Below are 16,552 nucleotides of genomic sequence, written 5' to 3'. Positions count from 1 at the left end.
TCTTAGGCAGCCTTTCCAGCAAATACATGACTCAGGGAAAAGCCTCACAGAAGAGGACCCAACAAGAATAATGAGGGATCCTAAGCACTATTCAATTCCTATACAGGCACTTCATTCATGTAAAAGAAACCAACAAACAAACAAACAAACTTTGGCTAAAGCATCTGGATTCACAGGACAGCAGCATAGACAACCTTCAACTTAATCTGAAATAGAACACCCATCTTTCATTAAACTTGCTAGTACAAGCAACTATGGATTTCAGTATGGACCTTGCTCTTAAATAGATTATTTGAGCATTTTAATAGAAAGCCATGATGTTTTGTATTTGTTTACTAGGTAAATCATATAGAAAAGGTCAGGTACAAAAAATGGACTGTTTTCAAGGTTTTGTTGTTCCACCTGAGCATTTTAAAATGCACTAAAATTGTGTGCAAGCCAAATACATTATATTTTCTTCAAAAATTGATTTTTGAAGGCACAAATAATATTTATTAATGTTGATTGTTTACTGAATCCTTGTGTAAAAGTGTTTGAAATGTTTGTAGACTGCTACATTATGTTTTTTTTCCTGTAGAGAACTGAAAACATAAGCAGTAGTAAACATATGTAAAACAATCTCTGGACAAGCCGTGCCATTGAGATTTCTTGTGATTTTTTTTTCTGTTTTGTGACATGGGAGTTCATTTGCTGCTGTGCTTGTGTACAAGAGAAAAGACTGGGAAACAGGTCAGTCCTGTTTGATGCTGCTAAGAATCTTTTTCAAAGCCTTGGGGATACAAACAAAAATGCTTTAAGGTGTAGAGGTATTATATTTGGCAACTGGGGAAAACACATGTCCATTTTCATAAAATGTGAAGAGGATCCTTGTACCAGCCAATAATTTAAGGAGGAGTATGAACTTGAGCTTTACTTGAAGTCGTTCCAGAGCTGGTAATGTACTGTCTTATCTTGTTCAGGAAATAATTAGTTACATGGTAAAATTCAAACCACTGTTATTTATGACTTTGAAATAAATTAAAAAAAAAAAAAATCAGACTTAAGTTTCCGTATTTCTTCTTACATTGTAGATTTCAGTATTTCTGACCTTATTAGAATTATCTGGTTTTAGAAATGTCATTTTTTTTCCCTTACTCATCTATTTCTATTAAAGTTCAAAGCTAGAATTGCCAAGTGGTCTTACAGATCCTAACTCCTGCATTTGTTTCCATCCATCTGTAGCCAGCTATCTCTAAACTTACAGATGTGCAACTTTTCAAAAAAAGAAAAAGTGTATTATTTCCTCAACATATTTCAAGCAAAATCGTAGCCAGCAACAAACAAAATAATTCCAACTTTGTCTTCTATAGCATATTTCATCATATGAAATTGTCAGTTTTTCTGTGAAAAATAAGTTCATTCTTGTAGTTTTTCATTCGTATCCTCCAAAAAAAGAAAGGCTGACATGCCTTCTGCATGCATGCTTCCTTACGCAACTCCAAATTCTATATAGTTACTAATCTCATAGCCCTAAAATAAAACCCCCAAACTTGGGTTATATATTACAACATTAAACCAGTAAGTAATAAACCCTTTGTTTGTTTAAAGAGTAAGTTCAAGAGTTATAATTTACAGAATGATATGTGATACAGAATAAACACCATTGAGGAGGCATAGATATCTGCTGGATTAATTTGTTGTAAAGTGGATTGAAAACTGAAATTGAAGAACAGTAAGTTCTTCATAACAATTCTTGTTACCCAAGATCCTGTTTGCCTTATGGGAGTATATTTTCAAGAGAAGCCATTTTCCACATGCAAAACCCTCTGAAAGGCTACACTGCATTAATAAGTTTATAGAAAAAGAACAGTATCAAAACTAGTAGTAATAAATCAAAATAATAATTTGCAACTAAATTCCTCTTAATAAATTAATACTTTAAAAGACCTCTTCTGAACCACCTCTATACTCAGTCCCGGTTTATTTGTGCTGCTTTAAATTTATTTTTTTTTTTTTTTAAAGTGCTATTGTCATATTTCACAGGAATTTCAGATTTTTTTATGTGCCTGTTTCAAAGCTGGAAATGTCTTATGCTATGAGTAGTTAGTTACCAGTGCTGAATAAAGGAGGACAAAACTCTCAGGTATGCAACAAAGTTAACTGTCAAGTCTTCAACAGGCAATTTAATCTCAGCTACCTAACTACTAGATTAACATGCACCCATCTCCCCTAATTTAATTTTATGGTGATATTTGTTTCATAGCTATATTTGAAACCAGGTTTTCTCATCCATTAAAGAATTGTATTTAAGTGTATTTAATGCACAAAGTGTATTTAATTTTACAAACCGCATCAAAGATGATCTTCACTAGTAACTTTTGGAGGCTTGAAATAGCTACTTAGAATGGGAGCTTGCTAGCAAAGAAAATATTTTTTCCTATACTAATAAAGTTATCAATAATGTTTCTTATTATTCACTTGAACTATTTAGATTCTAATGCTGACTTTTGCTTTTTAGCTTCTTTTGATAATGTACTGAAGGTGAAAAGCACTTTAGAAAAAAGACTTTTTATTGCCCATGTTCAGTCTTTCATGCTGAGATTGATTCAGCAGAGAGGGGACTGAAGAGCGAAGCGTCCTGGCTAAGTAGAAGGTAAGGCGCTTCACGCCTGTGTGGTAGACTGTGAATGGCGAAGAAGGTATTTGCTTCTTTCATGCACAAGCTTCACTCCTCCCAGCACACATACCACTGACTTAGCTTTAGGCTGGTAGTACCTTTAAGCCTCCTCACCTCCAAGTGGGTGTGTTTTAGGCGAGGAGGTGTGCCCAAGTTGCAGGAATGGTGTGTGAAAGGCACATTTCGTGTAGCTGAAGGAAACAGAACTTTTTAAATACACTTGCCGTCTCTGCATTTGAGGTGTAAGTCCCGTGCCTCGTTAGAGTAGTGGCATGATTATGTATGCAAAAAAGAAAATAATCTGCACGTTTACTAAGCTCTTCAAAATGGCTAAGCCCCGAATAATGAAATGTGGACATGTTGCTTGTGCTCAGACTTTGTAAATACAGATAAATGCCGGTTTAAAGTATTATCTAGCATCTTTAAGGAAATGAAGAACAGGTCCTTGTTTTCCTTCTGGCACGGCTGTAACTCATTTCAGAGCAACGGGCTTAGTGTCTCGGTGCCAGGGCTGTCAGGGTCCCCCCGCACACACATGTACCTCCCCGGGCCGCTGGGAGCGGTTTGGGAAGGGCCCTCCCGGGGCACGGGAGGAAGCGTCACCCGGGACAGACATGCCGGCCACGGTCCCTGCGCTCTGCGGGCTTCGCCGGGAGACGAGTCCGCACACGGTGCCTGCGGTGCCAGCGCCTCCTATTGAACAGGAACGCTTGTCTGGGTAATCGCAGTAAACGTCCCTGTTCTTCACCCGTATGTCCCGCGGGTGGGGACTGTGAGCTCATGGGCCTCCCGCTGCGGCCGCCCTGGCCAAGCGTGCCGCTTATCTCCGGGAACAGCGCTCCGGCCTGCGGGGCCGGGACTGGGACTGGGACTGGGACTGGCCCGGTGCCCCTGCACCGCCCGTCAGCACCGCCCGGCGGGGCGGGGCGGGGCGCCTGCTGCCCGCCCATCACGGACCGCTACCCAATAGGGGCGGGCGCCGGAAGCGTGCCGTGCGCTGAGACGTCACGGCGTGACGCCGTCGGTGCCCATGGCAGAGGGCAGAGGGCAGAGGACGGGGCGGAGGGGGGCGATGGCCTCGTCGGCCTCGTCCGTGGTGAGGGCCACGGTGCGCGCCGTCAGCAAGCGGAAGATCCAGGCTACGCGCGCCGCCCTCACCCTGGTCAGTGTCGCTGCTGCCGCCGCGGGCGGGGAGCGCTCAGCGTGCCGGGTGTCCCGTGTCTCCTGGCTGGGGGGGAGAACTGCGCCACGGCCGGGCCGAGCTGCCGGGCCTCTGCCGCCCGCCCCGCGGCAGGTGCTGCGCAGCCGCGGCGGGGCCGCCGGTGACATCGGGGCGGGACGGGGAAGGGCCGCCCGGCCTGTTCGCGCAGTCGGCGGTGCTGCCTGCCCGAGCCGGCGCCGCAGCGTCGGGCCGTGCCGGGGGCGGGACTCGGCCCGGGCAGTGTCGCGGCCGAGGGCCGGCGCCGTTAGCCCTGGGCGGGTGCCAGCTGCGCGCAGCGGCGGGGCTGGCTCCCAGGAACGGGCCGCGGGGCGGCGACCCCTTCGGGAGCTTCCGGGGGGGCTGCGGCGTCGGGCTGATCCCGCGGGAGACGAGGGCCCGCGGCTCCGTGCGCAGCAGCGTCTGCGGGCAGCGGGAGGAGGGGAACAGCAGCGCGGTCCCTTCGGGCCTTTTTGCACAGCCACTCAAGAAGTGTATTTCTTAAAAAAATAAAGAAAAAAAAAAGAAAGCCTTATCTAGAGAAGCTGACGGGTAGATTGTTGCCAAGGAGACTGTATTTTTTGTTCACTGAGGAAGCGCGTTTGCTACTAGCGGCGGTATTGGGGATAATACAGCGGAAAGTACAGTCGGTTCCCTCAGAGCAGCGGCAAATTGGGCGCATCTAGTTCAGTCTGTTCGGTAGCGATTCTGTAACAAGTGCAGGTTAATAGCCGTAGTTAGAAAATGATTTTCTACGGTAAGTGTGCTTGTACTTTGCTTTGTGTGTTTAAGTCTGCTTTTGGTAGGAACTTCACATTACTAGTGCTTTTACTTTTCTCAGAATCTTAAAAACTTGTAAGCATATAATAGAAATTCTTGTGTTTGTGTGGTGTTCTTGCATTTCTGCAGCTGGAGCTGTATGAACAGTGAATTTATCTGTTGTAAAGTCACAGTTCCCCTCTAGGTTAGTGAGAAGATAGGACTAGGCCATAAATACTTCTGTGACTAATTGATTTCTATTTGTATTGTGTATGCAAAAAGATTTTCAGAAGAGCAGAACTGCAGAATTGGAGAAAAAAAAAATCCTAATATTAAGGACTGCAGTTCTTGAGCTATCTGTTTTCTGGTAGTGTGGGTGAGGATGGGAGTGAAGAGGTATTGTGTTCTCTATGGATTAGATTCAGCAGTCATCTGTTTTACAGCAGAGTGCATTTCTTCAGATCAGCCATCGGGTTCAAGTAGAACACGGGCTAGTCAACACTGACAGGTGGCTGACGTTGAAGGTGGACTTAGCAGATAAGAGGCAAATGTAAACTAAGAAAACTTGAGTGCGCATAGCTGGAATAGAAATTTTGTATAGTCCAACTAAGTATGTTGGACACTTTAGTATGTGCGAGCACCCACTGCAAACAAAAAAACACTCAAATTGATTTGTATGTTTTTGTTTTTCAGACCCCGTCAGCTGTTCAGAAGATAAAAGAGCTTCTTAAAGATAAACCTGAGCATGTAAGTATAAACAGCGCCAGTCTGTAGACTGTGCTAAGGTATTAGCACAGCTCATGGTCGCAAAGCTTTTCTAGCTAACTTGGAAGTTTAAAATAAACACTGAGGTGTTTATTAGCGGTGTTGGCATGTTTTTTTTTGAGGGGAATGCATAAGCTTCTTTATATATCAAGCTTTGTTTCTTTTTAAAATGAAATGCAGGAAATACCAGACTGTAATGACATTTCACTGTACAGTTACTTTTGAAATGGATAAAAGTGAAAAAATTTAAGCTCCAGAATATTTTTGAGCTATATTTCGTTGAAGCCTTTTAGTATGACATAGCAGTGACTTATGGTAGGGAAAGGGATCTTCAGTTGTTGATAGGAACATGTTTTTAATTAAGTTCCTGTAGGAATTGTCATTTTGAAGTATATAATAATAAAAGGCAGATTCATACCCATTGTACATCTAATTCTTAGGAAGGCTGCCAGACAGTGTATTTCATTAAGTTATCAGTATTTCTCAAAATAAATGATTGAGCTTGTCATCTTTTCTTCTGGGGGAAAAACACATGGAGTCTTGCTTTCTAGCCATTAAAAAACATTAGTTTTTCTCCTTTACAGTAAGTATTTCAAGAATAATATCTCTTTTTTTAACTTTCACAAAAGGCCCATTGTTTCTTTTGCTTCCTGTATACCTGCAACTAACTAGACTCTTTGTTCTAATGTTTTAAACCATCCTAAGGATGCTGTAAGCCTGCAGCTTAGCTGGTCAGTCATCCCCTTGCTATAAATGGTGTTTGCATTTTCCAGCCCATTATTTGTAGCAGTTCCTGTAAAGAAAGCTATTTAGTCTGAAAAGATCAAATGCTGTTTGTCTGAGATCCCACTTGATGGCAAGTGATATATTTTGTTACGTTTTTATCTTGACCTTGCTTACAGATATAGACAATATAATTTTCCTCTTCAATTATGAAGCATTGGTGAGGAAAATGGTACAGATAGTTTGAAATGTTGTGCGCAAATAGTTATCTGTTCTTTTAAAACCTCTTCTTAGTCATATAGTTACACAGATACTCTTTTCCTCAGAATTGTTGGACACTGTGAATGTTACTATCATAATGACTAGGTTGACTTTTAAGGTCTGTCAAAGCAGTAATAAACAAACATACTTGATTTAAGGAGAAGATTGCTTTTTAAGTGAGACTGGCAGTAAAGGTAATGAAGAAATCAAGTTACGTTTTTTGAAACTTTGGTTTGAAGTGGATTTTCTGCTGGTGTCATTACAAGAATTGTGTGAAGAACTAGTAACTGCACTTGTCTCACAGCTTCATAATTAAATTACTGTCAAAAATCTTAACACAGCACCTGCATTAGCGTCTGAGTAAACTTGGAAGTCCCAAAAGTATGTGTCTTTGAAATTTGCCTGTCTTTATGAGACTAGGCACCAACAGGAGTCCAAACAGTTTATTACTTCAAAACTTTAACACACTTTAGGGCTTGATCCACAGTAACAAATGTTTGCTTTTACTTTGACAGTCAATTTTGTAAAAGGAAAAAAAATGTTACCTCTTAATCTGTTAAGTTAATTCACTTCTGCTTTGAGGCAGTGGAAAATAAGAAATTTCAGCTTTTTGTTGTTCTGCATGGTTTTTGCCCTGGTGTTCCTGAATAGGTTTTTAAAAAGTAATGAATGTGGTGGTGTTTTTCTTTGTTTGTTTTGGTTTTTTAGGTAGGCGTGAAAGTAGGTGTTCGCACAAGAGGATGCAATGGACTTTCTTACACTTTAGAATATACAAAATCAAAAGGAGACTCTGATGAAGAAGTAGTTCAAGATGGTGAGTTTCTGATGCAGCAGAGCAAACTTCTGTGGTGGGGGGGAAAAAAATAACCTGTTACAGGTTTGCCAAGGTACATGTTAGAACTTACTTGGAATAATGAGTTACAGCAAGAGGACCCAGTCGTCTGTTACGGGAATTGTTGTCATCTTAGTTTTTGTTTTGAAGTAACTAGTTAGTTAAAATCCACAGCCTTGCAGTCTCTACAGCAGATTCTACTCCACCAAAATAGTCCAGTTTAATACGTAAAGCAAAACCAATGCAAGCAAAGCAAAACAAGGAATTCATTCGCTGCTTCCAATGGATAGGCAGGTGTTCAGCCATCCCCAGGACAGCCGGCCTCTGTCACGTGTAACAGTTCCTTGGGAAGACAAACACCATCACTCTGGATGTCCCCCCCCTTCCTCCTTCTTCCCCCAGCTTTATAGGCTGAGCATGACGTCACAGGGTATGGAATATCCCTTTGGTCAGTTGGGGTCAGCTGTCCCAGCTGTGTCCCCTCCCAACTTCTTGTGGCCCCCCAGCCCACTCACTGATGAGGTGGTGTGAGGAGCAGAAAAGGCCTCAGCTCTGTGTAAGCACTGCTCAGCGATAATGAAGACATCTCTCTTTTCAGCACAAATCCAAAACATAGCTCCATGCAAGCTATTGTGAAGAAAATGAATTCTATTCCAGTCAAAACCAGCACAGTTCTATACATTTTTCCAGTTTTTATAAAAATTTCTGACAGTGGTCTTTTCGTTAAATAGGGAATTTTTTTTTTACAGAGCATAACAGTGTTTTGATTTCTGTTATTTTTCTAAAAGGTCCTAGAGTTCCTTTTGTGGGGTGGTTTTAGCTTTTTTTTAGGCATTGCTGAACTCAAGTATAGTATGTTCAGGAATATTAATTTGATGGCAAAGTAAGAGATTTGAATATAAGTGGGATATTGCAATTATTTTCTTACAGAAGCTATGCTGCTAGGCAGAGCCTGTCTTCCAGCTATATTCCAAATACCTGTGACAAACTCATAAATTTTATTCTCTAAAACAGAGAATTAGTTGGAACTTTAAATTGAACCAGAGTATGTGAGATCAGGACTGCCACCTAATTCTGCAGGTGCCTCTTGATTTCAAATTCAGCTGCTTCTGGAGTTGTTGACTCGGAGCTGCTCTAGCTTTACAGGGCTGAAAACACATTTTTCAGCAGAAATTTCCTGGTTTGGATCTTAAGGATGAGAAATCAGTTTCCCTCAGTCAGGTCAGAGATCTCGAGTTCCAAAGCCAGACTGTTTCAAGTGTGTCTGTGTGTGTTCTGTTTTCTTTTGCTTGCTTCTAGACAGACATCTAGTGAAGGCTCTGACTTTTATATAGCTCTGTACTCAGTCATCTGTTGGCTTTGGATCCCCGCATAAATTTTCTGGCTTTTGGGTAGTAACTGACTACTTAAGGGATCAGGTCCATGAACTCTTTCATTAGGTTTAGCCCATCAGGGTGTAGATTCAGCTCAGTTGCCCACAGACTTGCGTTGGTAATATGCTTTGTTGCAATGTCTACTATGGTGAAACAGTTTTCCAGCAATCTCTCATGTAAGTAAGTGGATTCTTGTTGCTGTTTACTGATACAATTTTACTTTTTTTTTTTTTTTTAATTTCCTGGTCTGTGGGCAGCTAAAGCTGTCTGCACACAGCTTTATGTCAGATTTGAAGTTTTAAAGTTCAGTAACTTTCCAGAGAGGTAGATACTTTGTATACTTCAGAAAAGGGAGCTCTTCCTGGTTCCTGAGATGAACTACTCTTAATGCTTAAAGGCTGTGACATCTTTGAAAGTTCATACATCTGCCTTATTGTAGGATTCAATATTATTTATAGTTAATATAGACCTAGTCTATTTGGCAGAGCAAAAAAAATAATTGTTTTGAGAGAAGAATGTTTGGTTTTTCAAGGTTTTGGGGCATATTATTGGATGCACAGACTTCAAAAATGGTAGGAAATGGATTACTGACTGTAGTGCGTGGGCTTTAAGTACAGAAGCTGAAATTTGTTCCCAAATTCTACAGCTTGTTTCCCTGGATATCATGGTTTTAAATTCAGGCCCTGTCCTCCACCCCCAAAAAGAAGCCCAACAAACAAAACATACATTCATGTGCACACACTAGTAACAGTGCTGCCCTGTTGCTGGAGTTTTATGGGCAAAAACAGCAATGAAAGTGCCCTATGTTATGCCAGGGAAACCAAGTTATACTGGTAGTCTTCATATTTAGATTCAGTTTTTTTCATTACTAATCAAAAGATAATTTTAAAGTGAATGATGATTTTGATGTATATAATTATCTTTTTCTTTGTTGTCTTCAAGGGGTTAGAGTGTTTATTGAGAAGAAGGCACAGCTGACGCTTTTAGGCACTGAAATGGACTATGTAGAAGACAAACTGTCCAGTGAATTTGTCTTCAATAATCCAAACATCAAAGGAACATGTGGCTGTGGAGAAAGCTTTAACATCTGAAATCTGAGGACTACTTATTGGACTTTGAACACCCCAGAACACTTATTGTTATGCTTTCAGAAGCAAATGCATTTTCTGCAGGTTTGTAGGCTGCAATAAAGTGGGGATATCATTAAGTGGGGATACCATTAAGAGAAATAAATCATTCTGAAAATGTATATTGTGTGTTGAATTCTACCACTGACATAGTTATGCTGTGATTTGTGATGAGTTGGGATCCAAAAGGTAAGAACAGTAAGTGCTGTAGTAACATCTCTGTAATTTCACATGCCAAGCAAATAAAATGTCACTGTTCTTTTCCTTTGTCATTTTCTTTGTCCACTCTGTTCACACTTCCCTATCCAAAGCCCATTCGAAATAATATATTGCTTATGTGTTGTTGATTTGAGGGGTGGAAAAAAAACCCCACAACTATTTCTATGTATTTTTTTTTTTTACATAGGCACACAGTCCTCAGCTTCAGAGTTCACCATGATTATGTAGATGCTTTGTTTTTGCAGTTTTCTAGTGCTTTCATCTTTTTAAGTGTGGGTTTTCTAGTGGTCTATTTTCCCATAAATCCCAGGAAATCCAAAAAGAAGTTCATGTATTAATATAGTGGTAGGCTACCATAACACTGCTTGTAGAAATACTTCAAAATGGACTAACCCAGTTTTAATTCTGTTCCATTCCCTGCAGAAGGCACATTTTCTGCTGTACTTAGTAATTTTCAAGAATACAAAATACATTGGGGCACTTGAGTACTAAAGTAGGATACACACTGACTTAGTTTCTCACATTTGTGTCATTTATTGTTCTTGACTTAAATTGTGAAGTTGGTAGAACTGCCTCTAGATTATGGTTCTCCATGTTCACAGAATGTGCTGTCTGTGCACCACAAGCTATGGACACTTATTTTTTGAGAGAAATCTTATACTTTTCATTACACTTTTTTTGCAGTCATGTCTACTACTAATTTTGTTACAGCTTGAACTCTCTATAGGTATGGTAGTTTATGTTTATCTCCTGTATTAACTTGGTACCAGGAGAAAAAGGCATTGATAATTTGAAATTTGAAAGTATTTCATAGTTGTTTTAAATGACTCTAGACAGTAGTTAAAATATTATGTTTATAGGGGGCTGTTTTTTCTTTTGAATCTCAACTTTCTCCAAAATTTTGTAAACCTGTGTTTTTCAAGCTAACAAGGTCTTCAGCACTTCCCCCACTGGTGCTCAGGCAGAAGTGGAAGTGTATATGTCTGCCCAGGCCTCCCCCAAAGCTGGTAGAAGAGAAGGGCTGTTCCAGCCTTTTGTCTCCTGCTTTCCTGATTGTCCAAAGATGACCTTGGGCAGCTGAGCTGCTCCCTTGTGTGGAACAGGAGATGAAGTGTCTGCCTGGGCAAGTGATGGGTACAGCTGGTGAAAAGGGTGCAAATAAAAAGTAGCAGACAACAGAGATCTTGCTGTCAAAGACAAGAAGGTGTTGAGATGGGGGTGATCTGAGAGTATTAAGGCCGCATGTTGAAAACCTGGAGGTCAGGTACCCACATGCTGTAAAGGACTTTGGAATAGTAGTGTGCTGGAGATGTAGGATGGCAGCTACATTTTTATCCTTCTGCCTAGACCTTTACCCAAGCCATTTAGAAATACATGTATAGGGAAGAAAAAAAAATAATAAAAAAAAATAATTCTAGGTCTGTTTTATGTAGTGCACAGGAACAGAAGGTCAGAATTTCCACACCTAAGGTTTAACGTTAAATGCTTGAATTTTTGTTGTATACTATATCACCTTTTTTAATGTAAAAACACTACTTCCTTCAACAGTCAATTGTTGTGCATAGTTAATTTATATAGTAATGCCTGCATTACTGGGAATATACTGGCTAAGTGCATTTATAGTCCTGTAATTCTTTCAGTCTTGCTAAACAAAAAAACCACAGTTAATGTGATATAGCTGAATCGATATGTCTAAAGCTCCAAGCTAAGGGCATTTCCTCGGATGGCATTTCTGTGTGTCTCGCAAGTGGGTAAGACTTGGAATGTGGTTTGGCTGGCAGTTGCTAGGAGTGCTAGTACTTACTCATTTAACTTGTTTTGGGGTGGTGAGGGGGATGGGACTGGTTTGGGGTTTGTTTAGACATGTGGCACCTATAGCAATCCTTTGTTTTGTGTACATGCATTGAATGAAAGTTTGCATTTTCATGCTCCCATGAAATAATCCTCTGAATTGTCACTTTACTAAGACACCTAACGCACAACATGTTGAAATTCTGTTAAAGCGCTATTTACAGTTGCACAAAATTTGGTTTTGTTGGTTGGTCCATTATAATTTTGTGCAGTACTCTATGTAGAGTTATCAGTTACAATAATAAATATTGCCTGTTGGTGAGCATGAAATATTACTATCTTGACTGGTTCTGTTTACATTAATAAATAATCACTGGAGGGCGAGAATACGTTTGTATGCTGGGATTACAAAAGACATACAATATTACGGTTACCTGATTTCATACTTCTCAGAAATATTAAACCTTTCCAAACAGTAACAGCATTGGAGTAGCATGGAAACATATCACACACATACAAATTAACTATGTATAGGAAGGTATTTTTGCATACCAGAAGGGTTGGCTGTTAATGCATAGACTTAATTAAACTTCATGACACACCATTCTTGGGGTAAAAATGTTAACAGGCAAGATACTTACTTTGAAGGCTTCTACCTGCCAAAAAGTAGTTGTGGTATGTTTTAATGCAGGATTATGATTTTGAGCAACGTAACTCCTGACACAAAACGTTTTCAATTGGCTGGGCAATTTGAGGGTTAGAGTCAATGGGCATTCCTGGCCATTCCACTTCAGTGGTGTGTAATGGCAATAATAAACTATAGTGTACTCTGTTTATGACACGTTTTGAGTTTTCCCTTAGGTATAGTCTTTCTGCCACTGAAGTTGTTTCCTTTTCCTGTTATAAATTTTGGAAAAATGCTAGAGATTGTTGATACAGTTGCATGTTCATGATGCTGGAGAGAGTGAACCTAATCCTTCAGTCAGGAGGCTGAAGCACCACAGTTACCTTTCTGCTGGAGTTTTTACAGAACTTGTAAAAAAACACCTGTTTGCACCAGCAAGTCAGTATTCCTGACCACCCTATTTTAAAGTTCTCTCTGAATGGCTCAAGGACAACATGTTCAGGAAAACACTGAACAGTTCAATATGCAAGTCATCCTGGCAACAGACGTTTGGACAAAATGAATTTGAACTCCAAAATAAAAAATGAGACACAGGTAATGGGACTGTGAAATTTAATATAAAGGAAACTTTTTTTTTTTTTTTTTTGAGTTAAATTCAATCTGCCATAAGTCACTTCTACTGTTTGCTTGGGGTTTTTTCATTTGGGCTTGGGGTTTTTAATGTTAACAATTATTCTTCCCATTTATTTAAATCAGCACTTTCACTGTGCGAATAATCCTCCAACTATCCACTATTGTGCTTAGTCTGGCTGCCTGGCCATTGTTAGATTAATTATTTATGACACTAAAATTTTGCAGTCTCTTCTTCCAGAAGAATTCCATTTCAGCCTGGAGAAGATGAGACTGAGGGGAGACCTCATGGTGGCTACAGCTTCCTCACAAGGGGAGGAGGAGGAGGGGCAGATGCTGACCTCTTCTCTCTGGCAACCAATGACAGGACCCAAGGGAATGGTGGGGAGATGTGCCAGGGGAGGTTTAGGTTGGACATTAGGAAAAGGTTCTTCCCCCAGAGGGTGGTGGAGCACTGGAACAGGCTCCCCAGGGAGGTGTCACAGCCCCAAGCCTGACAGTGTTCAAGAAGAGACTGGACAACACCCTCAAACACATGGTGTGAACTGTGGGGTTGTCATATGCAGGGAAAGGAGTTGGACTCGATGATCCTTGTGGGTCCCTTCCCACTCAGGACATTCTATGATTCTATGAGTTGTCTCATGTGGCAGAGTGTGCATCTCTGTGTTTGTCCCAAAAGAATCCCCAAAAGAGTACTTGAAAAATTATTTTTTGTCATGACTAGCACAGCTCTTTGTCTGCCAGACAGTGAGCAGTTTGGCCCACTTTATTCCTTACTGCCACTTTTAACAAATATGTAGATATGCTGCTTCAACATGGTGAGCAAAAATGCAAGTACTCAGCACAATTCCACATGCATTTGTGTTTGGGCAGCATTTGAATGGCTATTTTTGTATGCAGTATCTGGCATTTTTCTTAAGGAGTGCTCCAGCAAGGTAAGAGCAACCTCTGCACTTCAGCAAGAGGTCTCCACCTCATCCCCTATGCTCCCTCTCAACACGCCGCTTCCCAGCCGCTGGGTGCCTCGGCTGCAGCAGCGCTCCCCGAGCTCCTCATGCCGTGCAACCCAGCCCTCACAGACCCTCTCTGTCCAGGGGCAGGGCCCTCACCCTTGGCTTCTCTCCACAGGCTGCACTGAAATGCCACTTAATGGGAACAGACACCTGCTGTCTCTGCAGTCCAGGCGTTTCACAGGGTGAATCACCCCTTTCCCGATACCCCTGTTCTAGGTTTCCCATCTCATTCCCCAAACACCTGGCTACTTTTGCTTATGTTGATGAAAATTATCATTCAGCTGTGCTGTTGGTCCTTTTTATATTCTGTTCTGTTCCCCCTTAACTGCTTCTGAAGGATGGCAGATTACTGCCAAAATGCAAAGTGCCAAAGAGCTCAAGATGCGAAGAGCAGTGGAGGAGCAGAGCACAGCTTTCTGACCAGCTTTGTCTATTTAAGAATTGGTTTTTTTCACAATTCAACCGCTTGGTAATAGTGTGCTAATGTACCTCATTCATATTGTGTCCAGCTCCAAATTATTGCCAATTTTTTTCTGTCAGCTTAAACTTCTAGAGTAAGGGAAGTTCCTTGCTGGGCTGGTACAATCCAGTAGGACAAAGAATCTCATGAAACAGTATAGTCTAAATTTGCAACAAAAATACTCTCACCCCCTCCACTTTACTTATCTAGGATTTTTAATGACTGCACAATGATTTTATTGCATATGATTTTAACGAAAAATACCTTCTCTAGCTAACTGAAGCTAAGTCCAGACAGCAGGAATAAGTTCCCCTTACTAGCTAATGAAACAAGGCAGCCTTCAAAAATTTGCAACAACCTGAGCAGCAGAATTCAGTTCGTACAGAGGATTTGGAGCCAGCCACTTCCTTTATCAACCGTGTGTTTTAATCTTTAATTTGTTCACGGTGAGTCACTCACATAGACTTTCCATTCCTAATCACAGTAGTCCTTCTGATTAAATACTGAACAGTTGTATGGAGTGCGGCAAAACTGCTTAAATTATATTGCTTTGTTGTTAATTATGTTTTCCTCCCTTGTTTTCCTTTCACATAAGAAGCTTAAAAATAAGCAAGTATTCAAATAAGGAAGAAAGGCAAGGTGCTAACAAACATGATGTTGTGGGATCTCATGACGCACGTAGGTGACAGGGAACAGGAACTAGTCCCTCCTGTCAACCTCTGTTTTCACAAGAGATTTGCAGAGTGCTGTCCTCCTGTTTGCAAATGAGAGCCACATGAATTATACAGTCAACGTTTATTTCTAGCAGATATGTAATGAATACTGCTCCAAAATAAATAAGTAGAAAATCAAATACTTGCATATAGAAAGTGATAATGTACAATTACTGTTTGGAAGCTTTGTTGAGAAGAGAAATCATATTGCGTCCCCTTGAGAAACATCTGAATTTCTGCCTTTACTATTTGAGCTATGAACTGAGATTCAAACAAACATCAGCAAATCTTGCTGAAGTTGTTTTAGGAAGTTCCTGTGTACTCATCTGCTGAAACTACCCTGTCAAGAAGAACTAGTGATCATGTGCCCATGTCTTAGGGAGCCCCAAATACCGGCTGCAACGATATAATAAGTTGCTGCCCACAATAATCTTTTCATGAAGATCCTCTGGTTTCTGCAAATAAAGTAGAATATTAAAGTGCTTTTGCAACTCTTAAATCCAAAGACCATTAAACATGTAACATGCATCTTTGCTACTCGCTTTTGATGGACATGGCCCACTGTGGAACTGCAAAGCAGTTTAAAAAAGACTCAGAAAATTGGTTTTGAACTCTAGGTTTGGATGCTATCCTGCATCTTACCGAAATTTGTGCTGCCAGAGCTGTACTGTTTAAAACAGCCCTGTGTTATAATTAGGCCCATATGTTGCTGTAAAGAAGCTTTTGCATGCACGCGGTTCTAAAAATGGAAACCATGGTTTATTATGAATTGGAAAAATATTTCCTGGAAAACAGCAGTTTGGTGTGAACCGCCAGAGCTGAGTTTTGCACGGGGGGTGCTTTGCTGCACTGTGAAAGATGTGGCTCTGTTTCTGCTCTGCTTGATACCTCTGGCCCCGCCAGCTTGAGAATATTCCCTCTGGTCATCTGCTGTTTAAAACAAGTCCAGCACAGAGGCAAGAGTGAAAAACAGGCAGAAAGACACGACTTTTTCAGGCAGGAAGATGAATTCAGCGGAGGGCACAGCAACAGCAGGAAGGACAATAGGTAAACCCAGAAACTGAGATGAGAAGGCACCGGTGTGCCTTGGCAAAGAGGAAAACGCTGATCTACCAGGATGTCTGGGCAGCAAGCAAGCAGGGGACTTGTCTACGGCAGGAAAAGGGAAACCAGGGGAAAAAAGAATGACACTAAGTAAGGAAAATCTAGTATTTTAGGATAAGCTTGTTGCTGAAATCTTTTGGCTTGGGAATCATCTCACAAGGAAAGTGAGAAATCCAGCCATATTTGAGAAGTTTTTAAACTCTGGTGAACAAAGTACTGTGATGCATAGTACAGAAGCACCATGGGTAGCTCACTAGACACTGGGGAATAAGGGACCGACTCTTTCTTGGGCATTTGTATTTT

General features: G+C 41.0%; 2 protein-coding genes across 3 annotated transcripts in view; both read left to right on the top strand.

Annotated features, from left to right (window-relative positions):
* The window catches only part of TUT7 (terminal uridylyl transferase 7), a 34,796-nt gene extending 34,667 nt beyond the window's left edge, over positions 1-129 (top strand). For both annotated transcript variants that reach the window (XM_082075670.1, XM_082075669.1), the window contains one exon: positions 7-129. In XM_082075670.1, the coding sequence (XP_081931796.1) occupies positions 7-30 (24 nt within the window). In that variant the 3' untranslated portion in view covers positions 31-129. The remainder of the gene's footprint in view (positions 1-6) is intronic.
* A 3,514-nt stretch (positions 130-3,643) lies between these two features.
* On the top strand, positions 3,644-9,966 carry ISCA1 (iron-sulfur cluster assembly 1). Its single transcript, XM_082075115.1, has 4 exons — positions 3,644-3,818; positions 5,307-5,360; positions 7,071-7,176; positions 9,510-9,966. The coding sequence occupies exons 1-4, from the start codon at positions 3,687-3,689 to the stop codon at positions 9,656-9,658; spliced, it is 441 nt and encodes a 146-aa protein (XP_081931241.1). The 5' UTR covers positions 3,644-3,686; the 3' UTR covers positions 9,659-9,966.
* Positions 9,967-16,552: the final 6,586 nt, after the last annotated feature.

Source organism: Streptopelia decaocto (genome assembly GCF_964273445.1).
Source record: "Streptopelia decaocto genome assembly, chromosome: Z".
Classification (NCBI taxonomy): Eukaryota; Metazoa; Chordata; class Aves; order Columbiformes; family Columbidae; genus Streptopelia; species Streptopelia decaocto.
The sequence above is the reverse complement of the archived record's forward strand: the minus strand, read 5'-3'. Positions and strand labels throughout refer to the sequence as shown.

Excerpts from the sequence above, each read along its gene's own strand:
- ISCA1 (XM_082075115.1), top strand. The coding sequence starts at position 3,687 with ATGGCAGAGGGCAGAGGGCAGAGGACGGGGCGGAGGGGGGCGATGGCC. Across the intron at positions 3,819-5,306 it reads CGCGCGCCGCCCTCACCCTG|ACCCCGTCAGCTGTTCAGAA; the intron begins GTCAGTGTCGCT and ends TTTGTTTTTCAG. Across the intron at positions 5,361-7,070 it reads TTAAAGATAAACCTGAGCAT|GTAGGCGTGAAAGTAGGTGT; the intron begins GTAAGTATAAAC and ends TTGGTTTTTTAG.